This window comes from Anser brachyrhynchus (assembly GCF_964034855.1).
Source record: "Anser brachyrhynchus genome assembly, chromosome: 4".
Taxonomy (NCBI): domain Eukaryota; kingdom Metazoa; phylum Chordata; class Aves; order Anseriformes; family Anatidae; genus Anser; species Anser brachyrhynchus.
Genome location: NC_137698.1, coordinates 14,825,369 through 14,853,319, shown reverse-complemented (window position 1 = coordinate 14,853,319; position 27,951 = coordinate 14,825,369). Strand labels below are relative to the sequence as shown.

The window sequence follows — 27,951 nt, the reverse complement described above, 5'->3', positions numbered from 1 at the left end:
GCAAGTGGAATATATCAAATAATTGCACCTTCTACATCAACCTTCAGTCCGCTCCCACTTCTTGGGGTCAAGAACCCCAGATAATGTTCATTCAGTAGTTGCCAGAGTCAAGCTTGTCATACTAATTCACAGCACAGTCCAATATGAATGAGAACGTCTAACTTCTGAGCTGGAGTTATTTTTCTGTACTCCATGGGAAGCCAGCAACCCTTGAATAGTATCATGATGTTTCACTCAAGTGTTGTCAGACGTGTAGTCACTTGTTGTAGATATGAACCCAGTTCCTTCACACTCTGGATAAGTCCCTGGACTGCTGGCAACAGCACACGTATGGTCCACATTTGCTGTTGCAGGTGAGGCTCAAAATATGTTTTAACATATATCCAGAATTCCCTAAAGACAAAACCAAGTGAATTTAAATTCATCTGGAGAAGACAACTTAACTGCTGGGTAAGTCAAATATTTCACTCCAAGCTGTTTCATTCTACCTCCATTTTGGAGAAGAGCATGGATGTTTTGGTTAGCCACTGAACAATTAGATTAAGAGTGTCAGTCCAATAAAATCAACATTTCCCTCAGGCAAACCTCTTAAGCCAAGGCCAACCTCTTCTCACTTTGCAGAGAAGTATACTATGCAGTTACACCAAGCTCAACAATTTACTTCAGGTTGGAGAATCTAGTTTTGGGAAAACCCACGAGCATCCGCGCCATCTGAAATGCAAGTTACCAAATATTTTGCCCTGAAGCCAGACCGCAAAGTGCTGTAAAAGCAAGAGGAAATCAGAGGCTTAATTTGAGGAAATACTTACTAGTTCTTTTATAAAGGACCCTGTACAGCACAAGCAACATGAGAGCAACTTCTGTTTTTCTTGGTTTCAAAGCAAGGAACCCAGTACTACCCAAATACCAATCCCACTTCCAGAAAGCTGGGAAAACACCTTTGTCATATATACATATATATATATATATATCAATATCAATCATACCATGACTCAACTACCTAATCTCTTCTGAGTTGGCCCCATGCTAGTTTGGTCTTTTGATGGACATTTAAATATAATATTGACAGGTAAGTAGAGCCAGACAGTTACATTAAACAGAGAAGCAGGACTTCAGCTAGAGGAAACATTCTCTGTCTACATGTTGCACAGTTTACTTAAAAATAAAAATCAGGTGATAATTGTCATTGCTGGTCATCTGGAGAGACAGGAATAATACTCTTTTCTCATGTCTCTTATGTGCCCAGGTCTAAATAGAGGTGTTGAAGGAAGGAGTTGGTGGCTATCTGCTACAAGCCTGAGACTTCACACTCATATGCAACAAGCCATTTTTCTGAGTCTGTGCCATGTATGGTATGTGAGAAGCTAACTCCGTATTTCTTATTTTAAAAATGATATAAGTCAGATCTTAACAGTGTGCTACAAGAATTAAATGCATATTTTTAATAATTTGCCTGTTGGTAGAACACAGTTACTATCAGATACAGCACAACTACGTGGAAGAAAAATGTCTAAGATGGTGAGACCATAAAAATCAACTGGCCATTACAGTTTGTTAAAGGAAAATTAGCCAGTCAATAGCTTTTTCCCATTAGAGTAGCTTCCATAAATTAGCGTGTGAAATAATTGTTTTGAAAGAAAAACTGGAAATAATACCAGCAAAGAATGTGACATTGCCAAAGACAGAAGTTACTTTAGTTTCTTGAAGTTAAACCTGTGAAGATGTTCAGTTTTCCAGCATGAACAAGCACTTACAGTGAAATGAAGATTTCCTCAGATGCTGCACACTACATGGCTAAAGGTACCAAAAATCACGTTTGGTCAGTCTTTCATAGCTCTTACATGTTGTCTTTTTAAATCCTTCAGATATACATCTGTAGTACAGAATTTTGCAAGCTTCACACTAATTCCCATTTGGATAGTTTCATCTCTAAGCTCAACAGTTAACAAGAAATTAACTTTTCATAAAAGGTGCTTTTTGTGCCCATCACTTCCATTGAACGTTGACATAGTTAAGGAGACAAGTCCATCCCTACTGTAGTACCACCCCCGTACATCCTACTGTACCACCAAGAGAGATGAGTAGCTTCGGAAAATCTGTGTTTTGTCAAGAAAGATTTTTCCATAATGGGGAACTATGAGCACTCAAGAAATAGGAAGACTATGAGTAAAGATGGACTGCCCCATCATTCCCATGTATATACCCCTCAGCCTTCTCCCAGGAGCGTACAACTCATGGAGCAGTAAAAGCACCTTACAACTATTGTTAGTATGGTACATGTCCTCAGGGAACCCAGTAAGGAAGTACCTTATATTGCATAAAAAGAGTAAGGAATCAATCTCTAGAGGCTTCAGAAGCCAAACACCACCATGCACACCTAGATGGAGAACTTGACATACGCGGATTAAGAAGAAAATGTGGAATGAAAGGGTTAAGCATTATTTCAAAATATTTCAGATTTCAAAAATAGCATACTAGCACCAAGAGTAAAGCTGCTCAGTTCTATGCAACTGTGGTAGAAGTGGTTTACACTCTTATTTAGGAAAGACCATATATGAAGACTGGTTGGCAGTCCTTGTTTAATACATGAGAATCTTCACCAGGAAAGGGATAGTTAACACGAAGCCCATCAAGGATGTAAATAATGCATTCAGGCTCCTAAGTATAAGCACAAGCACCTTGAGAGACTCCTTGGTACTGCACTCAAGCACCAGTTCACAGGTGGAGCATGACTGAGGTCCCTGGGCCCATACCAGAGTATGGGGAAACAGGCTGAATCACTGCCCTGTTAAGTTCATAGCAGTAAGACTGCACATCATGTAGATTCATCACATCAGGTGTTGCAGAGACCATTTTTCTGCACTTGCTGTAAAAGTAAGTCGTTTTTCTGCAGTTCCTTGCACATGCCTAACTTTAGGCACCTGAAGCAGCTTCAAACACATCAGCAAAATTAGCCAGAGCATAAAGCTCAGCATATGCTTAAGCAGAGAAACAAAACTTGTCCAGTACATTCGCAGCTGTGCACAGAAGCAGCCTGCACTGAACCAGGCAGATAACTTTCACCTGTACCCAGCAGGCAAATCTTAACTAAGCCAGCTGAGACGATCAGGTTTTGGTCTCCCTAGGGAAGACCTCAAGTTATAACTAATTTTAGCTACTTCTCTGAAACAGAAGTTATCACAGGGAGAAACATCAAAAGTCCACCTCTTTACAAGTCCCAGTTCCCTGTTTATATACCTGGAGCCTGCTGGAGTTCAAGAAGCATTTGTACAACACTCAGAAATAGGGTTCATTTTTAGGGTGGTGCTGTGTGGAACCAGGAGTAGCACTCGGTGACCCTTGTGGGTCCCTTCCAACTCGGGATGATCTGTGATTCTACGCCAAGCCCAGTAGCCTTCCTCTACCTGCTCAATGTCCCAGAGAAAGAAAACTATTATTCATAAGAAATATATAAGTAGGTTAAAGAGTGGCTCAGAAAGAAAAAGTTACAATATTATTTCTCAAGGATAAACAGAGAAAATAGAAAAGACAAGTTCTTACTATAGAAGGAAAAAAGCTTTCTTAGCTCCTGAAGCCTAGAACCATTGTTCTCCACATCCTGTATTAAACATGCTCTAGTAACAGAGAATCAGAGCTCTCCTGCATACCCAAGAAGCCCCAAGCTAACTCTGAATAAGAGCTCATTAGGAAAAAAACATAAATAGAATCATACATAGTTTACAAGAAAAGAAACTCAAGAGCTTACTAACACAACTGCCACAAAGCAAAGACCTTTCATAAAGGTTTCCACACAGCTGAAAACTTCCACTTTAACAATAAAATACAGTCACAACTCAAAGATGTCTTCGTGGGCTTTCAGACCCGGAGCTCACCATAACTTCACCCTTTATCATTAATGATATATATATAAATTTCTTAGCAAAAGCCTTGAACTAATGAGAACACACCTCCATTTTCCAGAAGAAATGACAGCTCCTACAACACAACTCTCTCTCACCCCCACCAAACCAGCAAAAGATTCTTCCACATGCAACCTTTCCAGCACTAGTGTCTGATGACTGCTTGGACACAGCTGGGGAAAGTCTCAGAAACTATTTATTGCTTGGGTGCCAAGCTGAACCTTTTGCTTGTTCCTTGTAAGAAAAGCGTGAAGGAGAAGACAGTTTGTTGCTATTTTTACATTGGCGGTTGGCATAGGTTATGTTTATTAGCTTTTTCAGCGTATTGAGGAAAACGGTAGTTTCTTTTAAAGTCTCTAAAATTTGCTTCATTAAGTTCACTGGCAACATGTTTTCAGTCCTCTAATTCTGTTCGTTTTGTTTCGTTTATTATAGGTTGCTTTATAATACAAAAGACCAAAGCTATTTGGCATTTAAGGAAAAAGTGTTGTGGTTTCATAGATACATTGCAATGGTGTAATATGTTATTAGTTTATAATAGTCTCTAACTATAGAGGGCAGCAGGTTATTTTTAATTATAACATTTGTGATGCTTCAATTGTTTTACTTATGTTCATTTTTAACTTGTTGCCTCTAAGAAGCTTACAGAAGCTATTGATAGCTTATTAACATTTATAAAATGAGTGTTTTGTTAGAGGGTTGAACTATGGTTGTGTGTTTCCTTAGAATAAAAGTAATAATTGATCATTTGGTTCTGGAACTTAATCTTTGAAACTTATCAATTTCTGTAATGCTTCACTTTCTAATTCTAGTTTCCCAGTTGAGAATGCTATAGAAATTGTTAACTGAGATTTAAATGGAGGGTGATATTTTCCAACCAAGGGAAATCAAGAGATGGGCAAATATGTTTCAAAACCTTTGCTCAGCTGGCACAATGCAAGTGGATTGTATTGACTATAGCTGTAGTTATGCTTAAACATACATTTTTTGATCCTTTTGTTGAAGGATTTCAATTCCTTTAGACCAGTTGCTGGTACTAATGATATCCTGAACAATTCACTCCTAATGATAATTAACGGGGGAAATTTCAATGCTATTTTAGCCTTCTTAAATAACCCCTTCTGAACATTTCCACATCTATGTAGGCAAGCTGCATACAGCAACTTGCTACAAAATCAGAATTTTTTTATTACATTTGTGATTGAAAAAAGTAATGGACGTGGTTTAAGTTGAAGTGACAGCTTCCTGCTTTGTAGAAACATGGCTCAATTTCTAGTTTGATCAGAGCAGTACAACAAAAAATGTTTTAAGTAGTTAATGACATGGTTTCATACTTACATTACTTCTGGTTCTTTGTCTTCGTTATTCTATATTTTAACACTGGAGTCCTTTTGGAAGGTAAAGCAAGAAGGGCTGAGACTGTTGAGCAGCTCTTGGTTGATTCTCTTCTACTCAGCTGTGTATCCCACTTCTTATAGCCTAAAAATTACGATCCTCTGCCAAATGCTGTATCTCTAACCTGGCATGTCAGTGCAATGTGATTTCCAGTTTGCTGGCAGCCCATCTTGCTCAGAGTAGTTGTAAACAGTGATGCTGGTATTTTTATTGGCTAATTTTACAAGCTGGCATCTGCTGTCAGCGGCTTCATGTAAACACACTCCTGCCACAGCATCTGTTCTGCTGCATATTGCCCTTACCCTAGTGTTCAAATGGAGCTGGGGAGGGAGTGATCAAGCTCTCTACATTGAAAACTGGGAGCTGAAGATGGGGCTCAGACCTCCTGGAACTAGATCTTTGGAAATACACTATCTGAGTCAATTCAAGAACACTTTTCTGAATGGCTTTGAATTCTCCACTACTCAGTGTCCAACCCTGCTCACTGCTTGAGCAAACATTTTCTTAATGTGAACTCAGGAAATGTGTGAAGGTGGCCAGAACAGCAGACTTCTATATCAATGGAAGATGAATGTTTTTGTGAACAAAATTTGAGATGACAGGACTGAGTTGTTAGCCAGATGCAATGAAGTTAGACTGATCTTGTGGAAGCCACATACAAAATAGATGGATACGAGCACCAGGAAAGAACAGCCCCCAGTCAAAGTGGAGACAGCTGTGCAAAGAGGTTGGTATATATGTAGAGACAAAATTTTGGTCTCAGTGGAGAAATTAAAAGGCAATTATGATATGCAGTTTGACAATGGATTATCAAGCTATGTAAATACAGGGGACTTGACTAATACCAGAGCAAGTCAGTGGCAGTGCAGCAAAGTCCAGCTTGCCTTGATGTCAGACCAAAGAAAGAACAGACCTAGTCAAAAAATTAATAATTGTATTAAATGTAGTATGTTATGAGCTAGTATCACATTTAAGTGACCCTATGCATCTCCTAACACATGTATCATAAGCATAGTTGCTTTGTTTCAGCACCTAGTGTATGCAGGATTTTATCCTGTGCTTGTCACCACTAGATTTCCTTCCAGAAGAGAGGTGGAAGACAAAGCAATGACAGAAGTTTGCCTTGTAGTTTTACTGAGGGGTGTTCATATTTCTTGCTTCTAGAAGTTCATGTAAATTCTTGGATTAATCCTAAAGAAAAAAAAAGTTGATTGCAGACTGGGGAGAGCTGCATAGTTTTATAAATATGGTCTAGGAAGCAGCAGTGTTGCACGTTCAGCAGTGCTTGAGTGAGACTTCATGGCTGGTGTAGCTCTCCTGTCAAAATTAGGATTTTTTTTTTTCCCTGCTCAGTATGTTTCTCTGCCTCCATTGGAAGGGAAAATATTGAGAAAGTTCCTAATATAAAAATTAAGCATGTTCTGCTTTCCTGGAGACATAGGCAGACCTGCACCAGCCTCTTCTCTATCTCTAAAATGATTGTGAATGTCTTCCCATCTTCCAAATTAGGGCCTAACTCATACCCAGAGGAGCCACCTAATTTGTAGGTGCCCAGATCCAAGCGTGGTGATTGTGAAGAGTGTTGATAGGCCAATTTGCTGCAAATGAAATAGGGAGAGCTTGATGCGGAAGAAATGGATTCACAACACCTGCCAGCAACAAGCAGCAGAAAAATACCAACCAAACAAAACCCAGAAGTGTTCACTGCTACCCTGTGCAATGATCAGCCCATTTGCTCAGAATTTTAGTAAACATTTATCCTTGGTGCAGATATTTATGCTGGACAGGTATACCTGGTGTGAATCCAGGTCTTTCCTGGACACTGATCTGCATCTCTGAGATGAGCTCTGCTTATTTTCTGTATAATCCCCTTTTGCTTAGGGGACTTGTCCAGAAAGGAGGGATTGTGGATTCAATGCTTCCCTCAAAGCACACAGGGCTTGGCTTGGAATAGTTGCATCTTAGTTGGGCCAGAAAGAATGTGCAAATGTGCAAATGGCTGGTCAACTATCTGGGTGATTTTCGGCAAGACAGAGGTAGGTTTGCATCTCCTTCTGACCTGATTCTTCCTTCCTTTGCAAAAGCCTTTTTAAATCTTTTATTACTATGTGGTCAGAGCCATGTTTGTCACTTTCAATACAACAAGTAAGTTGGCTTGTTGTGTTGGAATGATTCTGAGCATGTGCAGAAATGATGTGTAGCCCCACAAAAATGTTGTTTGAGAAGGGTTTGGATATTGTGAACAAGAAATGGGAGAGGAAAGATGCTTGATTTAAACATACTGCTTGGCGTAGTATGATGCATGTCTAAGATGGGGTGTGTTTTGAGATGGTTATTGTCCGGTGACTAGTTTCTGGACCCCAACAATACGTTGACCAGAAGCTGTACTGAGGTTGAACATTGAGTTAAACTTTATGTAAATGGCCTGATAATGACTTCAGTCCACTTTGCTCATTTCATTATTTGCTGCTGTGTGTAGTTTCACTGTATAAAGGAGCTACGCAATCAGTGCATCTGTAATGGTTTTATTAAAGTTTAAATGTTTATACCAGGCTCAGTATTTCCTGCAGTAAATGTCTTAGGGTGGCTATTGCACTCTGGGTAAAATGTCTATTATGTGCCCTAGACCAGAGACCCATTACAAGTTCACATTACAAAGTATTCTGCTCTAGGCTACAGCTGTAATCTGATTGCCACTCCTTTTTCTACTTGCTGTGCATGTGCCCCCATCTCTTTCACCTCCTGATTGAATGAAATTGTAATCACCTACTCTTCTGTTTAGCTGGGGGCAGAATTAAAGGCAGAAAACAGAGGCAGCCAGAAGTGTCTGGGAGTGTGCACGTGGGAAGGCAGAATCTACAGGAGGATGAATTAAGTGGGGATTAAGCAAAGGTGCCAGAGCCAAGATGATCTCAGAAAAGACAGAAAGGGGAATGAAGTTTAGAGAATGAGGAGAAGCTATAAAAGGAGAACTAATAGGTAATGAGCTGCCAGGTCTTATTCATAGCCAACTCACGATGCAGATGGTGTGCTTACACTCCAGTACTGTCCAGTATACTGCTAATATTTCAGTGGAAACTGGGAGGAACACGGAGACACTGCCTCCTTGTACAGGGATGAGGTTAGAAAAGCCAAAGTCCAACTAGAATTCAATCTGTCAAGGGATGTCAAAGACAACAAGAATGACTTTTATAAGGAGACAGGTGACAAAAGGAAGACTAGGGAAAATGTGGACCTGCTGCTGAATGAGTGGTGACATGGAGAAGGCTGAGGTTCTGCATGCCTTCTTTGCCTCTCTCTTTACTACTAAGACTGGTTTTCAGGAATCCCAGGTCCTAGAGACTGGGGGAAAGTATGGGACAAGGAGGATGTGCCCTTGGTGGAAAAGGATCAGGTCAGGGAATACTTAAACTGGACTTATGTAAATTCATGAGATGTACCCATGAGTGCTGAGGGAACTGGTAGATGTCAGTGCAAGGCCACTCAAATTTTGGTTTCATTCATTAATGACTTAGATGATGGGGCAGGGTGTACCCTCAATGAGTTTCAGCCTCATCCAGGCATAATGCTGACCCTTTAAAGCACATCTTTGTTAGCAGGATTTTACTTGCACCTGAAGGGGATATTGTCAGCTAAGAAAATAGCTTCCTGGGGATCACTCAGGGTACCTGTGTCAGAAGTAAGACATTATCAATGCACCTGAGTCCTGTAGCTTGGTTGCAAAGCTACTTTAAGTGTTCCACCTGTTCTGGTATGGAAGGAGTAGCTTTTCCTAGTAACAAACAGAAGTGTCTGAAAGGCTTGTGTCTTTATGGCAGCTGGACCTTCAAATTGCATAGAAGTTGCATATTAAAGGCTGATGCTTAGGGTTTTTTTAACCTTTTCTTCCTTTTTTTTTTTTCTAAAATAGAAGAACTAACACAGTTAAGCTTTTCAGTAAGGTATTTTGTTTGCAACTTTTGGATGGGGTAAGGGAATAAATTAACAGAAAGTTGAGTGGCAATGCATATGTATGCATTCTATGTCACCAGGTGATATTTGTGCCAGAATTTGTCACGTGAGGCAGTCTGTTGCAAAAAGCTGGTCCCAATTCCACCTTGTTCCTCTGTTATTCAAAACTATTAAATAATGCACGTGAAGATATACATATATATTTACACTCGATAAAGCGTTTCTCCATGAGGAGATGCTAGAGTTCTGCAAGCTAAGTATTTATGAGTTTGGAACACAGGGTTTACCTAATGGCACAACTTGACACTGCAAAGAAAGGAGAGAAATAAATATGCTCCTGCGTTTTAAAAACAGTTGCAATTAGCTGATGGAAGGGACTCAAAGACTATAGCTGTGATCCAGATGCCATCTCACAAGAACTTAAATGAATGTGTTGGCAGCTGAAATTGCTAAGCATTTCCAAGTGTTTGAGATATGAAGTGACTGACAATGATGTGATTTATTTAGGGAATCATTAGGAGTAGGTTGAAATAGAGAAGTTAGTATCAAATGGCTCTGCTTGGAGGAGGGAGTGAGGTGAGATGAAATGGATTTGCTTTCCTCAAATGACTGAAGAATAGATGCAGTTAGTTGGCCTTAGTGTGGAATACAGGGCAGTAGCTTGAGTTAACAAAACTGGTCTGCCTATGATCAAAGGAATTCAGGGTAGCCATCCAGATTACCCTTAGAGATTAAAGAAGGTATTAATGACCTTATGAAACATAGTTCAGAAAGGAACCAAGTTCTGGATAGCACTGTATGTAGGAGATTAATGTACTGAACTATTAAATGATACATTAATATAGTGACTTTCATCATTATATCCATTATTGTGTTTGTACCTTGAACAAATGTGCATTTAATGAGTGAAGTGCTGAATGTGAACCCTTGAACTACAGTAATGTCCGTATTTGCTAGCATAGATCCTGATCCAAAATGACATGCTGGAAAAGGAAAAGTGAGAATGAAGAGCAAATGGATGCTTTAATGGCTTTTGAGCTCAGTTCAGGTCTGCCACACACCTTCTGTGTGACCTTGAGTGAGTTACTCAAGGGCTGGGTATTCACAAAGCACTCTAGTGCTTGAAGATGTATCCAAGTCACTTGCCCAAGTTTATGCAGTGCCTACTAAAGCTCCTGTCTGTCTTGAGGAGATAAGCCAGTTCCTCTTCAGATCTGCTGATTCTTATTGATACAAGACTAAGATCATTTCATTAATATTTTAAGGACATTGTCCCTGATCTAGAAGAGGCATAATCAATTCAGTAATCTTTATCTGCATCTTTAACATCTCTTCTGCTTCTGCCTATCTGTACAGGAGTGGTAACACTGCTTTTCCTCACAGGGGTGGGTTGGAAAGACGGATTCAAGAGCATGAGGTGCTGAGCTATTGCAGTTAGTGGATGCACACAAATAGCTTACGATGAGAAATGTTGAAGTGAGTCCGTTATTAAATTTATACTGGGCTAACAATGTAATCATATTAGCCTTTGCACTTTCTCCTGTGCTCCACTTTCTACATTAGAATATCTCCATAAATCTATTCAAAGCCATTTCATTTATTCCCTTTAATGTGTGATGCAAAGAAACACCTCAATGCTTGATAAGTAGTGGGTGGGCTGCAAGTGCTGCCAGCTCTATCTGCTGCTATGCTCGGTCCTCACGAGCGTGTGCTTCTGTGTCTGGCATGGATTATTTTGCTGATCAATCTAATCTAGATTATTAGCCTGTGGAATGATATATGTTGAGCACCCTGGGCATTTGCTCACCGATGGACAGTGATTTTAACACCTAGGATCTGGCTCTGTGGGGTCACCACAGTGCAGCGATAGAAGGGAGTAGTGACACAGGATTTGCAAACAGCAGTGTGTGCTGCCAGGTCGAGGGCATTTTATCAGGACCAAAGGCTGCTGCTGAAGCGCTCCGAAATAAAATGCCAGGCTGAAATGTCAGGCTTTCTCTAAGCCTTTTATGTCTGAGACAAATATTCACATGTTTTTCCCATGGATTTTCACGGCTTTGGATGTAATTTCAGGCTGTAAATGAAATGAACAGATTTTCCTAAGTGCTCAGTTGCCAGTAGCTCCTGTATTTTGTGGGGGTGGGAAGAGAGAAACTGGTGCTGACACCATACAAGTGACTGAGTTTTGAACTTGCACAGCCAATTCTTTATTTACCACTTGTTCATTTTCCTTCACACAACACTGGCGTGCTGGTTAACATCTTTCTCTGCACCAAGGTATGAAGATTACAGCAGTGACCAAGGGGCACAATCACTGAGATACCTCATCTGGCCAAGGGGTGGCCCACCTGCACTTGATGTTCAACTTCACTGTCCCCACTACAGATTTTTCGATTGTCTGCTGGGGCTAACTATTGCTTTCTGCAGTCCAACGTAGGCTGCTGTGGTGTTTCTTGAACACAGCCATTTTGTGTTAAAACTGTAGTTGCAGTCGTGGTACAAATCCAAATATATCTGTCTGCTATGCAAAGCTGCTTTCTGCTCCCAGATTGCTTTTGCTTTTAACAAGCATTTATTTTTTTGAAGAGAAGGTAGGTCTTCTGTTTCAAGGGGCTTGTGGGGGGAAAAAAATGTGATGACTGAATTTCATGAGGGTATTCCTGAAAGGTGTCATCTTCTTTGATTTGTTTAGAAAAAAGACTTTTCAAAGGAATACGAAAATGATTATATTACAGACTAATTAAACAATTTGTTGCAATAGACTGGGGCTTCTATTCTATTAATGCAATGAAGACATGGCTTCAGTGGGACTGTTTATACTGAAAGTATGAAATTGAGTCTTTTCTCAGACAATGGCTCTACTGAATATGTAAGTATTTTACCACTACACTTTAGCAAAGGATAATGATACAGGGAACGTATTTGGTTGGCAGATGTGGGTTCCTGAAATAATCTGAAGGATAAACTTGTTTATTGTTTCAGAGTATCCTGTTGATGATAGGATAAACGGTACACCAATGAAACGAATTGGCAATGCAGAATTAGAAGCTGGTCAGAACACAGAGAAGATGCGAAAGCAACTACATATGTGGTAGAGAAATGAAATTGAACATGGAAAAACGAGCTTTAGCATATCTGAGGGAAACAATCAGAAATGCACTAATGCAAAAGATGTCTGGCTTAAAAAAATAGTTTAAAATATGTGTAATAGCTGACAGGAAATTAGGTATGAAGTGGCAAGGTACGTGGGGCAAAGCTGTCATTTTCAGACATCATACACAAAACCATTTTAGAGCTAGTTGCTTATTATGGCTTTAATATGATTGCACTTTTGGGCAAACTGTTATGAGAGATGTTGGGAAAACTGGAGGGAATTTGGAGTATAACAGTATTACTAACACTCTATAGAAATGACTCATGAGAAAAATATAAAGGATGAAATACAGACCTTAGCTAAGCAATGATTAAGAGGGTACGCTGTTTTCAAAAGTGAAAAGGCAGAAATGTTGGGGGCAGAAATGGATTAATGAGATGTAGGAAGAGCAACTTGAAATTAATACAAAATATAGGCTGGATGTGGGGAGAAATGGCATGAGCCTGAAATGGATTAGTTTTGGGAATAGTTTGAGATCCATACCTTGTGATTCTTATAGTGATTTTATTCAAAGAAATAAAAGGTGTACCCTTTGGTGGAAGATAGTGAGGGATCCTATGCCCAGCTCCTTTCTGATTACCTATCTCTTCTGATGCATGAACTCCGAGGAACACTGGACCACTTCCCTCTGGTGGGGAACTGCTGAGGAAGATGCTTAGAAACTAGAAACATGCAGCATTTCAGCCTCTCACCACTTGGCTGTTGTGGCTGAGCTAGTAGGATGGAGTGTGCACTCAGTGTAGGATGCTGACAGAAGGCTACCAGGAATGCTGCAGTGCTTTGCTAAAATCTGTCCTCTCTTTCAGGACCTACTGATGCATTGAAAGGGCAAAAGGCAGGAGAGGATTGCCTGCTGCAGATGACAAAGAAGATTCATGGAAAAAATGAAAGGACGTTTGTGGAAGACTGAGCCCCACCAAACACGATCCACTAGATAGTATGTAAAGTTGCAAAAGACTCCACTAGGGGATGAGACAATCACTTTATAATGCTGTATTTTTTTTTTTTTAGCAGTACTCAATGACAACCTGGGAAATGAGGCTGAGACACTCTTCCTGTGCCACTGGAAGGATGGAAAACAAACCAAATATCTTGGAATAAGAGCTGGTTTCCTGCAGAATAATAATAAAAAAAGGCAGCTATGCTGAAACCTAGAACATGGTGGCTGTTCTTAAATAGGTTATGAATCATATGAAGCTCATCTCAGTGCTTCCTAGAAAATTAAAATGTCACATATAATCTGAAATGCCCCCGAATTATAAGCCTGCTAGTCCAAACAGCAGATAACAACTGTCAAACAGCAGCTGAAAATGGGGAGCAAACGAGTTTGCCACCTGAGATTGTGATAAAAAACTTGTCTTGCCCCTCAACTGGCAGAAGCTCCCATCAAGCTTGGCTTTTTTTTTTTTCTTTGCCATCTGATTCTTTTGAATATGCTAGCAAGATGCTGTTTCTGAGGACGTTTTCCTCCTTTTTCTTGATTTCTGGGTGTGGTGTGAGGGTAAAACTTACCAGTGCTTCTTCATGCCCTAGACATGAGTATTCCACACAGAGCTATTCCCATCCTAAATCTGATGCAGGGCTGGGGTCAGATGTTCCCTGTCATGGCAATTTATCCCAGCTGAGGATCTGGCCATGCAGCTTTTGCCATCAGACCATTCCCAGCATTACCTTCATCCCTTTTGAACTACAGATTAGTGGAATATTTGAATAGTGAAGATCTGATTCACTGCTGTAAACAGATGCATGCCATGCGTTTTCGTTTGGCTGGCAACTTCAGCTACGCACTTTATGTTGTAAAGCAAAGCCCCTTCCTTGTCCTCCTGGTGGCAGTAAAAATGTTGAATAACTTGTGATGTACAGAATCCTCTTGCATCAGGTGCAAATGCTGTAGAAAATAACATGCATGATACAGTCCAGGACTATGTTTATATTTTGGCAATAGCTGAGGTTTGTATATGGTGCTAGGGCCAAGAGGAAAAAGTGAGCATTGCCAACGTAGAGAGCTCTGTGTGACTGGAAGTTCCTGGTTAAAGACAGTACATGGAAAACTGGGCATTTAGGTCTCCTTTTAATGCTGCCTTTGTTTAGAGGTTTCATAATGTAATTTGCATTTTTTTTTTCCTTCAGTCCTGAACCTGAAACTTGCTTTGTGGGGGGAAGCCTTGCTCAGAATACCTTTGCAGGTACTCAGTCTTCACTTACCGCCTTTCTAATATGAACAAAATCTTGGTGCTGGGGAAATGAAAGAGAAAAGTCTCTAACTTTGATAGGGCCAGCATGGACTTTTAAATGCTGCGATTTGGACAACGCTGGCCTAGTTGAAATGTGGGAGCTGAGACAGGGCAGTGGTGGAGGTATTTTGACAAGCTTACCTACCCACAGCACAGTGAAATGGAGGAGGTGCTGCAAAGTCACCCCTTAACTTTGCTGCTTGTGTAGCTACCAGGCTCAATTTTGTCTTTATTCACTTACCTGGAGGCAGTCTCCTCGAGGGCTCTTGGCTCCAGTGAGGAACTGAATATACCTCCAGCAATTAATTTCTGATTTTTTTTTTAAATTTTTTTCAGGAAGATGAAGTGAGAGTGACAACTAGGGCTCTGCTGAGCAAAACTCAGTGACCACTTTCCCAAAAACACCTGTCAACGCGGGATTCAAAGCTGTGCTCTGGTGGCAGCCTCCCAAAGGCAGAATACACCTGCGCATCACCTTTTGCCTGTCAGATACGTACCGGTTTCACTACAAAGTTTGCGGTGTTTGTGTTTTCCTGGATGGGGACAACCACGCGCTGGGGACTGGTACAGATGGGGACAACGTTGTGTCTGCCCTTAAATCGCAGGTTCCCCGGTTTGCGACCCCCCGGTGTGACTGGGGCCGGCTGCACCCCCCGAGGCTGCGGGGGGGGAACACAACAACCCCACGGCCCCCTCGGGCAGCCCGGGAAGGGGGTACGGGAGAGGCGTGCGGGTGCCCCCGCGGGGCCGCCATTTCAGGGCCCCCCTCAGGCCGGCGGGCTCCGGTCCCGCGCGGGGAAGGCGGCGGCGGGTCCGCCCCGTCAGGGGCGTCTCCATGGCGGCGGCTCGGGGCCGCCTCCCCCGTCCCCGCCCCCGGTTCCCCAGTCGCGCCGGCGGCTGGACGGCAGCGGAGCGGAGGCGAGCCGCGCTGCCAGCCCGCCCCGTCCCATCCCGTCCCGAGCCCGCCCGACCCGAGCGGGGCAGCGCCGGGGAGGGAGGGGAAGGGGTCGGGGGGGGGGAAAAACATCCGCGGCCCCATGCGCTGAGGGGCGGCGGGATGGGGCTGCGGGGCGGTGGCGGCTGGGCCGGCCGTGCCGGGGCGCCGGCTCCCGCCTGGACGTGCCTGCTGCTGTGCGCAGCGCTCCGGAGCCTGCTGGCCAGCCCCGGCAGCGAGGGTGAGCGGGGCCGGGCCGTCGGGGGTGGGGGGCGATGGTGGTGCCGAGCCGGGGGAAGGGCTGGCACGGGCGGCTTCGCACAGGTGCATGGAGCCGGGGGGCGTTTTGTAGGGTTGCAGCTGCTGGTTTTTTTTTTTTTATGTGGGGGGGGGGCTTGCACGGATGTCTCGGCGTGGCTCCGTGGGCTGGGGTGGGAGGGAGTGCGCTCCCTCGGTGCCTTCAAACCAGGTGCCGGTGGTGGGGACCCAGCGCCGTGGCGGTGCTGAGCCACCAGCCAAAAACGTGTGTTCAGCTTTCTTGCCTGGCGCGGGCTCTTCCAGGCTTTCAAATCGGACTTTTCTTTTTACCCCCTCTACCTGTTTTGGGCACTGCCTGAATCTTTGTAATGTATATATTTTGCATTTATGGCAGGCCGTAAGGTGGAAGCAGTGGATGGGGAAGTTGAGCATCCTGAAGGGATGCTGCTTGCTCGTAGCAGGCTGTGGTTTTTTTTTTTTTTTTGCGATACACTGTAATTATTTGTGAAACTCCTTCAGAGGGAGGACGTACGCAGGAAAACGGTAGCCAGAATCTCAGAGATGTGGCCTGAGGTGACCAGCGAGCTGCAATTTGTTTCGGAGAGCGCAAATGATGCGGGTCGTGGCTTAAAAAAAGTAAAGGGAGGGGAAAATGCTGCTCTTCTGGGTGCGGAGATGCCGAGCGTTCGGGAAACGCACTGATTCGGGCAGGAATGGGAATGGCTTTGGCTTCGCCTCGGGGTGAGATAGAGGTGGGCCCAATCCTTCTGCCCCCGTGCGGTTTCGGGTGATTTCACCCGTGGGAGCGATGGCCGGGGAGGCTGCTTGTGGCAGGCTCTTCCCATCGCTCACCTGCCTCTTCGCCGTCCTGCACCTTCTTCTGCTCCCCGACACCGTGCCGAGAGGCTGAGGGATGCTCGGAGCCCCGTCTCGGGCACCCTTTCCAGTTTTTTTGGAAAATCCGGATGATACTGCCCAAGTCAACGGGACCGTTCCCCGAGTGTAGAGGTGCCTCTGCGCTAGCGGGCAGGCGGCATACATAGGAAGCAAGGCTGGAAACAATTAATGAAACTGCTGAGCAAACTGGTTTAGTGGCATCTTTACAGGGAGGTTGCAGGGGAATATTACAGTGATGATTAGCAGCGTGAGCGTTTGCTTCACGGTCTCTCTCCTCCTGTTTTTCTGACTGCCGCTCTCTAATTTCTGTCTCTTCAGTAAATGCAAAGCTAAAAACCCTGCTGGTGTGGGGGGGGTCTGACTGTGGACCTGAACTTGCTCGATAACTGCTGTCCTTTGCTGCTAGGAGATTTATTTGTAAACAAGCATTATTTGACAAGTGCTTCTCGCAGCATGTCTCCTTTGCCAATTACTACCGAGCGGCTCTGCTTCTGGGAACGGCTCACCCTGCAGTATGTGAATACGACTGCATGAGAAAGAAACCTCAGACGCTGAAGTCAGCCCGCCTCGCCGTATGCCACTGATGCTTGTCACTGATTTGGGTTTGAAAAGTTCAAACCCAGGCTGCTTTTAGGTCCATAGAGAGAGATCCTCCCCTGGGGTCAGTTGTCACATTCAGCTGGTCGGAAACTTTACTTGTGCTTGGATGGAGGTAGCCATCTCAAAACTGTGAATATTTTTAAAAGTTGTTTGTCTTGGTTTTCCTGGGTCTTGTTGTGAGCCCTCATCTTATTCGCCATGGTTAGAAAACACCTAGCTGATAACTTGTGCTGTATTGGTACGTAACACATATAGTTGCATAGAGGATGGTAAATTCTTATAATTACTATTTTCTTATGCTCTGTGTCACATTTATTTCTCTAAATCTTACTGTAATACACAGTGACATTGTAGGATAAGATATGTACAGTTAACAATTCACAGTGCCTGAATTTCTGTTTTACCCTCTAGTGGAGAGAGACTTAGGGGAAAGCACTCTAAAAAATCTAGGTTAAGATTTGGAGGGGAGAAAAGTAGATTTGGAGGGGAGAAAAGTAAATTCAGTGTTTGGGTTCCGTAGCATGGAAATAGCTTTTGGAAAGCACAGCTGAGTTTCAGAAGCTTCTGCCATTTTTATGGGGAAGTATCGAATTCCTAGCCTATATTGTAAATGGTAGATATCTCCAGTTATAGATTTTAGAATATACATTGGGGAAACTGAATTGAATTTCTGCCACGTTTCTCTATGAAAGGGAAATAAAAGCAATTTTTATTTCAGTTGCCGTTTCTCAGACTATGTATCAAAAGCAAAATGTGCCTTGAAGGATGAATGCTCAGTGCTGTTTCATGTTCCAGGTATTGTTTAGCCATTATTTGTAACTCTTCAGCAGAGTTCATTCATTAGAATGAGAGTTTTCCTTCTTCCCTTTGACTGTTTTTTTTTTTTTTTTACAAATTCAGAAATTTGTCACCGTGAAAATATTCCAAAATGTGCTATGAAAATATTGCAGAATTTTGAAATGCCAGAATTTCACGAGGGGTTTATTACTTTCAAATGCATCACCTATGAAAATGTGCAGGGAACTGCTGCCCTCCAGTTACCATCGCGTTTGATCAAACATTTCCTTGAGCAGAAATAAATTGCGTTTGGGTGTTGTGATAACAATGAGAAATACATTGCTTCAGACGGGGAGGGGGGAAACACTGTTGATACTGCAATTACCTAAGCTGTATATTTATGGGAGCTTTGTAATTTTGAAGTGACAGCATGTAAACCCAAATAGATTTCCTGTGTGGGCTGTATCTCTTTTTTTTTTTTTTTTTTTTCTCCTGCTGGCAGCAACTTCTGACCTGTCACAGGCACAAGAGACAGCCCTGGAGTATCCGAATGGGTTTCCTACACCTCCTTTGGTTTAAAAATGCATGTTTTAAATCATTCTGTTGGAAGTGCCAGGGCTTGGGAAGTGGCTTTTGTAAATTATTTAGGTAAAACACAGAATGAACGAAGGACTTGTCTAAAGACCCCTAGCACCAGCCCCAACTTCAGCATGATTTGTTACACGTCACCCGTGGGTTTGGATTGGTTTGCAGCTCCTGTTTGGAAATCACCCAGATGACCTTAGAAAGTGTCATGTGGGCAAATTTTTAAAACAAATGGAGTACATTTTTAAAAGAATGGGGGACATTACATCTTCTGATTTCTTGTAACAGAGTAACTCAACAACATGCGAGCATAATTGTCATTAAATAAAAAGGAATATTTAATTTCAGGGCTTTTGAGGAGGCAGCGCTGTTACAACAGGGTATGTTATGAAAGCAGATGAAAAGAAATACAGTTTCAAATAATGGCTGTGACTTAGACAAAGGTGAGGAAGGCAAAGCAAATGTGACTTTGTAATATGTGTTGCATTTGTTTCAGGGACTTGAGCTGAAGAATAGCCTTCTGCTCTTAAGCTCCTGCATTCAATCCTCCTCCTATGAATTCTTGTGGGAATTTTTGAAGCTTGGTTTGTCTTAATGTATCATTTTAAATTTGAATAAATGAATACAATTAAAGGGGTGGGTCTGGTACAGGGAAACACAGAGGAAGGTTATAATTTGCAGATTATTCATGGCAGAGCATGGAACGAGCCTACATGTTTTAAGTATGTTGACTCAAGCGTGTTTTGTTTTGTGGCAATGTATCATTTCTGTCATGGAACACCACACATGCCTATTTAGGTACAACAATGTTTATTGTTAGTCAGCGAATGAAGTCCCTTTTCAAGGAGTATTTCACGTGTTTAGTAGATGTAGGTGTGAAGATACTCCTCATTTTCCTGTCAGTCTATTTCAATTAGCCTAATGCTTTGGGTAGAAATAAATATGAGACATTTTCAGTGTTTCTCCTACTGGCTTGACTTCATGTGCTTCAACTATTGTATTTTTTGTGATTCTGTAGGTCCTGAGTACTGCTAGCATGCAGTTGAGTATGCAGAATTGTTCATCTTGGACGCATTTCAGCCCGTCAGCAGTGTTTTATAAGGACTTTTTGAGGAGGGATTTGTTCTTTTTGTGTATTGGAACCATCCCTTATACACTTACCGTAACGTTAGTGTGTAGCCTTGGTGCTGTACACCTATTTTACTCATAGGAGTAATCCCATTAACTTTTAAATTTACTGCAGTGGAATTACTGGAATGAGGAGGGACAGCTCATGTCTAATGGTCTTTTTGGGATCAGGATGATGTGATGTATGGCTTTTCAAGAGGTTCAGAATGGCTCTGTCATGATTTTATAATGGAAACTGCTATCATTTTGACAGTAAAAACAGCATTTGAAACGCAGCACTTTCTAGTACATGACTAAAAGCATTGCTGCCTAATGACACATGTTGAAAAAAAGGGAAATAAACAATAGCAAAAATTGACTTCAATATAGTACCTATTTCTTTTTGAGGCATATTTTAAAAATTGTAATAAATAGTGGAAAACAAGCAAGCTGTCTTAAACGGAGCCACTGACAGAGCGTCAGCTTATAGCATGGCAAATGTTTGACACCATAATTTGATGTATAAAGCAGCTATTTGCAAATCAATTTACAGATGGATAAACTGACAGGTACCATGGGGGAAGGAGAACAGCTAGTGGGCTTGTCTGACAGCTTCTTCCCCCTCCTCTGTGATCTCTCCCACAGTTACCTAACGTTTTTGGCTCCAACGCGCCGTCCATCTCCACGTCTGCTCTTCTGTTGCTGTGAAATAAGAAAGCAAAACCTCACCCGTAACAAAACGTTTGTTTGCAGTAAATACACAGTGCTTTTTGTAGCAAGCCATGAGAGGGAAGGTAGGAGCAGGATTTCGTAAAATCTTCCAGAAATTGCAAAGCCAGGACAGTTCGTTATATGGTGCCTTGCTCTCTGATCTAGCTGCTTTTACGCTTTATTGTCCTGAGGATTTCCATGTTGCTTCTGCAGAAATCCTTGTTTCCATCATGTGCTGAGCTATGGCGGAGTCCCCAGCCTGAGAAAGAGCAGCAGGAATCACTCAGCTGAGCAGTGGTGCTGGGCGCTGTTGTATTTGGGGTCTGGAATGGAAGCGGGGCTGTTGGACCCCCAGGCTTCCTGGCTTGGAGTTGAAAGCAAGCTTTTAGTGAGTGCTCCATTGTTTTGGTGAATAGAGGTGAGCTTTAGCCATGGCTGAGGGATGTCAGAGAACTAAGACTCTGCCTCGAAAGAAGAAAGCAATTTTTTTTTCAAGGGCAGAATGGCATGTTAAAAAAAAAAAAAAGGTACAAACTTCATTTTTGTGGAAGTAGTGAATTTCTGTTACCAAGTGCTCACTTCTGTGGAAGAAAACATTTCATGCAGCTTTTCAGTGGGTGCTCAGACTGCTATCCGTTAAAAAGGCTTAAAAAAGAAGTAGAAAAAACCTTTGTGCTTATAGTAAAACATCTTTTTCTGTCATAAGGATGCCTTCCTCACAGACCATAAGGATTAGTGAGCTGTGGGGCCTGATTTCAGCCTGGGTGAGCTGGCACTGGGAATATTTCTTTACTCAGTATTGATAAATATAGAAAAAAATAATGTTAAAAAGTTAATGACTGGGCTGGAATGAGCAATTTTTACTAACTATTTTTTGCAAAACTCATTTTCTTTGATCGCTTTAGTAAAATTGCTGTGTATTTTAAATTAGCATTCTTTTTTCCTTTGAAAATGTTTTGTACTTGAGATGTCTCTTTTTTTTTTTTTTTGGCACAAACAGAGCTGAGAGATGAATTGCCCTCTGCTCTCGTCGTGCATGTCCCTCACCTCCTCTCTGGCTGGCAGGACACGGAGGTGACAGGTTTTGTTGAAGTGCAGTCCTTTGGTGCCCCAGTAGCTTTTCCAGCCAGCTGTATCGGCAGACTCGAGCACCGGCTCTCAGCAGCTTAGGTCCGTAGGGATTTGTTACCCTTTTAGTTGTCTTTTTGACCTATTATTCTCTTTTACAGTCTCAGCTCTGGTATTTGCTGTGGCTTTGGCTGGTGCAGTATCTGAGTCTCTCCGAAGGCTTAATGCGCTTATCCTGGTGGAGGTAGGAAGCAATTATCCCTCTCTCCTGCAAGGAAGCTGGTCAGGAGGGGACAGGAGCATGGCCTTGCAGCACTCGACTTCTGGGTTCAGGAGGGGTCATGGGGTGGCTGCTTGCAGAGGTCTGATGGCATGTTGCCTGCTGTGGGTGAGGGTGCTGTGCTGCGCGTGTGAGCACAGCCGTCCTGCCTCTGCTCTTTGGAAATAGGACTAAATGTGCTTTGGGACAGAAAAAGCATGCTGGGGCTTCAGCACATCCTGTGGCAGTCTTGCTGGGGATGCAGTAACGGTATTTGAGTTGTGCAGGAGGTCTGCGAGGAGGACTTTGGCCAGGCAGAGCTGCTCAGGTGGCCATGAGCTGGATGGATGGGAGAGCTCTCCTGGAGGAGGTGAGGTAGCACGTAGTGTCATGGGGAACACCTCTGTGAGCAGGTCTGGCAGCTCTGAGGGTTACGGGGTAATTCCTGTCCCTTTTCTTCCCTCCCTCAAGCTCCTGAGCATCATCAGGGTTGAGGTTGCGTGCTCCTGGGCAGAGCAAGCTGTGCCTGGGGGTGTGCGTGGAGAGGAAACAGGCTTACTCAGGGAGGTTAAGAGCTAGGTTTAGGAGGCCAAGCAGGTATTTTCAGATGTGCAGTGTGAAATTCAGGCATGTAAATCCCTTGGGATTTACCCTAGGTCACCCAGGGAGCCTGTAAAAGAGAAAGCAGGACCCTGGGGTTGCAGGCTTTTGTGCCAGCTACTACATTGAGGTGTGATGGGCAGCACCAAAGTGTTTTGTGAAATGTTAACTCCTAGGTTCTCTAATTCAGATCCCTTATTGTAAGGAGGAATTCAGAACAACAAGTTTGAACTTCATAGCTCCCTGAGGGGGTAGAGAAACATTTGGGAGTAAATTAATTATTCAGGATCAGTAGTGTGCATTTCATGATGTTTCTGGGTGGACTTCTGTCAGTTTCTGACTGCTTTGCACTTGCCAAAACAGTGAAACTACTTGAAATTATCTGCATATTTGCCTTTAAGTTAATTTCTCCAGAATCTAGTCATTTTGGTTAACCCATCTTTGCTCTGCTAATGTTCAAACGCAATTTCTTCCTAAAATGTGTTGGCAGTGTGCTCTTCCCACTAGCAGCCTCTACCCTTTTCTGAAACAGAAGGGATAAACTGTCAGCCCCCTGAAAAGCCAATAGATCATCTTAAACATTTTTTTGCTCCCGAATGCTATCTAAGCGTTATGTCAGTTCCTTTTTTTCTACTTGAGCGAACTCAGTGGCAGCAGAGTAGTCATTATTGTCAACAGGAAGGCTTTATTGGTGCCGGACAGTGAGGTCTTGCAAGTCCACTGGTAGTGAAAGCTGACAGCCTTGACAACTCTGGATGTGCCTGGTGAGTTTCTTTCCCTTTGCTGAGTTTAGTTATAAGTGTAACAGGATTGATGCCCGTGCCTTGGAGGACCCCTTTTGAGGACAGAGCTCAGATTGCCTTTAGCTGGTGGTGTGCTGATTTAGGGAAGAACACGAGGGCGCGTTTCAGCGCTGCCAGCAGGTGGTTTGACTGCATTGGGAATCTGTTGGGATTTTAGGCCTTCATTTGTGTGCTTAATAAGGTGCTTGCTTTAAAAGGAGGGTCTCAGGGAAACAGGTTGTGTCCTTCAGCCACTTACAGATACCTTGGTAGTGGCTGGAGACCCGGGGTCTGCAGGCAGCACTGGTATTTTCTTGCTCCAGAGAGCTACCAGTGTGTCTGTACAGTGTTGTTTCCAGGGGATTTCACGAGTGGGGCTAGGAAAACTTCACTGACTCTCTCTTTCTTCACACTGAATAATTCCTTTTCAATTAAAAATAGGTGGGAATAGAAGAGTTTGCCATTTAAAAAAAGGCAAACCATACTGGAAGTTTCCAGGTGCTTTGGAGTCAAATAAATAATCTTTCTGACCACTTCTGTTAAGTATGGTGGGAGGAATAAATGACTGCCTCTTGTCTTGAGAGCAAATCCTCATAAGGGGAAAAAAATGGTACTTTTCTGTTTGTTTTACTGGGTCCAGTTATGAAGTGAGCCTCTGGTCCCACACCCAGGTGCTATGGCCACTGTTGAGCCTGTGGAAAAAATGCAGCCAACCCAAAGAGCTTTGACCAAGGGCAATATTGCCCCCCTTCTAAACAGTATGCACAAACAGAAATTACAGACGTGATGCAAAAAACACTGGGTAAAATTTCCTGGCCAGTGTTGTGATTGCAGTTGTCCATCTGGCCTTAAAAACCTATGAATCTGCGATGCAGATTCTAGCATTTTGGCACTTGCTATAAAAGGGAATCATGAGAAAACTAAAAGCAGAACGAAGCCAACATAATAAAATATAAATCTGCAGTTAATATTAGTTTGCGAGTTCATTAAGTAGTGTATTTTTTCTTCCTCCAGTGGGCTATAAATAATAGGTACTGCTACAGCTTGCACTCCACTCTAGCTTGGTTTCCACTGATGGAAATGTTTCCGAGGCTCTTGCCTGCTTATTTTTTGTCTCAACTCAGTGTAGCTAATTAATACAAAACATCTGCTTCCTGATAGCTTTGATTTCTTTCAGGAGTTTTATTTCTTCATTTGTTTTTGCTTTCTTGGATTATTTTTGACTGTCACTTGTTGGAGTGCCTTGGATTTATACTTTTTGAAGAAATACTTGGCACAACAGGGAAAACAGTTGGGAAACGAACGGCAACAATACCGCGATAAAAGCGGCGAAGATTGATGAAGCAGAAAAACTTTGACTCATGATGATGGAGAGTCCTTTGCAGTTGGTGTGTCTTGGTAGTGCTGTGAACTCCAGGAGCACGGGAGGAAGGACGGGGAGGTACGCAGCAGCAGGAGAAAGCAGCTCAGGTAGAGGTGACGTTTGGCAGCTGTGCCCCTGCCTTGGGCCCAGGGAGACGAGAGAGCAGAGGCAGCAGGCTGGGTGAGAAGGCTGCGATGCCTGGAGGGCTGTGCAGAGGAGGCCAGGAGCTGCAGGATGTAGGAGCCTTGAGGATGCAGGAGCACTCACTCGATTCGCACCTTTTTTCATGCAGGAGTTCAGACCCAGGTTACTGAAAACAGTGCTTGGATTCCTGTTGAATTAATAACAAATGTATTAAAGCGGTGTTTTGTTTCAGTTTCTTATAACCAAAACATTTTCATTCAAGTGTTTTTCTTTAAGAATGTGCTAGTTATGAAATCATGTGATGTTTTGAAATATTTATTCAAGCTCTAAGTGAAGGTTTCTTTACTCCCGTTCATGTTGTGATAGGGTATCGATTTGGTCAAAGATACTTTTTTCTTCTTACTTTAGTTTTATTTCAGTGAAATAATAATAATAATAAAATTCATATGACTTTATGGCTTCAAGATGTAAAATCTATCAGTTCATGCTATCTTGACCATTCTGCCTGTTCTAGGATGATTTGGCATGAATAACTTCACTAGGGTATGCCTCGTGGATAACTTTTGCTTGCAAGTGGTGCTGATGTATAAGGATTTATTGGAAATCAGCTCAAAGACTGTTGCAGCCCAGAAGGATTGAGTCTTTGGTATGCCTGCGGAGACTTTTCCCCAGGTTGAGCCACGAACGCTTTCCTGGTGGATCCTTGGATGCCAACACGGCATGAGGATGTGTGGCTGGCAGGATCGCGAGCACTCAGTGTTTTATCCTGGCGGTTGGGGGATTTTTCTTTTTCAGGTTGTTTTCTTTCCCTGCTTGAAACTGGAGCAGAGGAATTGAAGCTGCTTCGGCTGATCCAGAGCCAGAGGAGCCCTTCCACTTAGGTGCTGTGACCAGAAGTCCATGAACTGGTGGCTTCAACTCCAGCCGCGGTGCTGTCGTGGTAGACCTGCCCTGCTTTCAGCTGTGCAATCTGGTGCTGCCACGTGGCTCCGTGTCTTAGGTGGCAGCATCAGCTGGGATGCTGCGCCGTGTGGGCAGATGCGTTGGCTTAGGTCAGCGTTGAATGCTGTCGGCTCTGGCATTTCTTGTGCTTCCTTCCAGACACAACCCTAGTGTCGTCATGGTGAAGCTGCTAAATGCCTGTGGTATGAGTGCGACGAGGACATGTGAGTAAAAAGTCAGATCCAATCGCCTGTTAGGGATCCATGAGTGAAAAAAACACTGTTAATTCACCAGCTACAGTTCAGGGCAAAGGTTTAGCTCACTTCTGGTTTTATTCCAAGTTGATTGCTCACCCGTAGTAAGCAGCCTGTCTGAGAACAAGAGTGTATGCAAATTCCCCTGGCTATTATTCTGTATTAAAAAAAAAAAAAAAAAAAAAAAGGAAGAAGAAAAAAAGGCTGTGGTATGACTTTAGACTTAATCATCATTTATCCTACCCTGAAGGCATGGAAGTTAATGATGATATAGATCTGTGCGGTTTTGTGTTCCCCTTGACTGAGCATTAGAAATAATTAGGGCTTGTGGGATGGATGCACTGCCGGTAGAGATGAGCAAAAAACATTTTTTGAATGTATGCATGTGGCTTCTGCAAGCGCTCTGGCAGAGATACAGGTGCTAAGTGTGCTTATGGGCTCTGAGGTTTCTCGCTCGTTGAGACACGTCTAGCTGATGCCAAGGAGAAAGGAAGTGGGAATAAATGAGTTCTGTTATTCTGGAGGTTTTTAAGGTTATGGGGCAGACAGAGTCACTAGCAGTTTCTGGAGAGACTTCTTCAGTGGGATGAGCTTGCCTGCATCCCCAGGGCTGCTGAGAACAGGTTTGGGTTATGCTTGTGGGGTATCTGTAGCACTGGGGCTGGCCCAGGGCTCCTGAGCTGTGCAGGAGCTGGCGTTGGACCTCCTAAAATAAGTAAACCTTAAGCATGTAGCTGGAGGTTTTCCTGAGCTACCACCTCCTGTGGTCAGCTATTAGACAGCCGTGGCCAAGTGTGTGCTGCTAGTTGTCTCGGGTTTGATGGGGAAGAACTGCTTCCGCTGCTCCTGAGACCCCTAGTCTTTTTTTTCCCCTTTTTGTGGGTAAAACTGGAGAGATTCAGCTTTTTTATTCCAGTGCAGAACAGCTTCCCGGGCAGCCATATGGTAAGCGGTGCAAGCATCTCGTGGTGATGGCAGCAGCTCTTCTATAAATCCTCTGCTAAAACAGTGCCTTCCACGTGGTAGCTATGTGCTTAGCTACCATTTGCCTGCTGTTTCTCTCCCAGCCTGGCCAATCTGCAGTTTTTAAAGGAAAACCAGTCCAGCAGCAGCAAGGTTTCCAGCAGCGCTGTACCCCTGTGCGCGGAGCTGCCGCAGCATCGCAGCAGGGTCACCAGGGCTCCGGCCTGGTGCCCCTCCGAATTAGGGTGGATTTGGGAGGTGGCAGTACTGCGAGTGAATCGAGGATTTGCCAGAGATGGCTGGGTGGGGTGCTGATGGGGAAAAGGCAGCTGCCTCGTACCTGGATGGAGCAGTGGTGATTTCTGTTTGTTCATACGGGAATTTGGGGGATTCTGAAAGCAAAACGTTTCCATCTTTGCTGACGATTTTGCATAACTACTAGCTAAATAAGCTCCTCAGCAGATCGATACGGTGCAGTATTTTAGAAGATATGCTGTGAAGGCAACTCTGGGCAGAAGCCTATGGGGCAGCGAGGGAGTCTGCTGTGACTGCAACAGCCCCTCGGAGCCATCTGAATTATCCTGGGAGCCTTGCAGGTCTCCAGACACAGGGAGAGCTCCAAGTCACTGGCGGCTTTTGTTTTCCTGGCATGTGAATTTGGGCTCCTGTGCTGTGCCCGTCAAAAGGTGTATCTCATCCCTTCCTATTTGTCTTGCTCTATTTAGGATCCTATTGGGAAAAAAAGAGAGGAAATGCCTCTTTCCTAACTGGAGATTTAGTATTCAGCGCCGTCGGCTGACTCACCGACAGAAGAATTTCCACTGACTGGAGTTAGAGCTGAATGGGTTGTGTTATCTTTTCATATGCAGAAAATTATTTTGAAATTGAAGTTAATAACAGCGATTTAAAAATTGTCATTGATAGAAAGATAATTCAATATTTAGTTTTCTCATGTTCTTTTTATGATCTGATGTTTGAATAAAAGCACTTTTTCTGCTGCTTTTCTTAATTAGCATGTCATGAAGAACTTTGTGGCGTCAAACGTACCATCTAATTACATTCATTAGCAGCATC

The 27,951-nt window shown here is 43.2% G+C and overlaps 1 protein-coding gene and 1 long non-coding RNA gene across 18 annotated transcripts in view; both read left to right on the top strand.

Annotated features, from left to right (window-relative positions):
- The first annotated feature begins 4,115 nt into the window (after positions 1–4,115).
- Positions 4,116–14,512, top strand: LOC308194129. Its single transcript, XR_013950311.1, has 3 exons — positions 4,116–4,236; positions 13,206–13,336; positions 13,411–14,512. It is a non-coding gene; the product is annotated as an uncharacterized lncRNA (long non-coding RNA).
- A 1,009-nt stretch (positions 14,513–15,521) lies between these two features.
- The window catches only part of EPHA5 (EPH receptor A5), a 200,058-nt gene continuing 187,628 nt past the window's right edge, over positions 15,522–27,951 (top strand). For 14 of the 17 annotated variants that reach the window (XM_080589545.1, XM_080589538.1, XM_080589550.1 and 11 more), the window contains exon 1: positions 15,522–15,808. In XM_080589545.1, coding sequence (XP_080445671.1) covers positions 15,691–15,808 — 118 coding nt within the window. In that variant the 5' untranslated portion in view covers positions 15,522–15,690. The remainder of the gene's footprint in view (positions 15,809–27,951) is intronic. The other 3 variants (XM_080589542.1, XM_080589541.1, XM_080589552.1) reach the window with 2 other exon arrangements.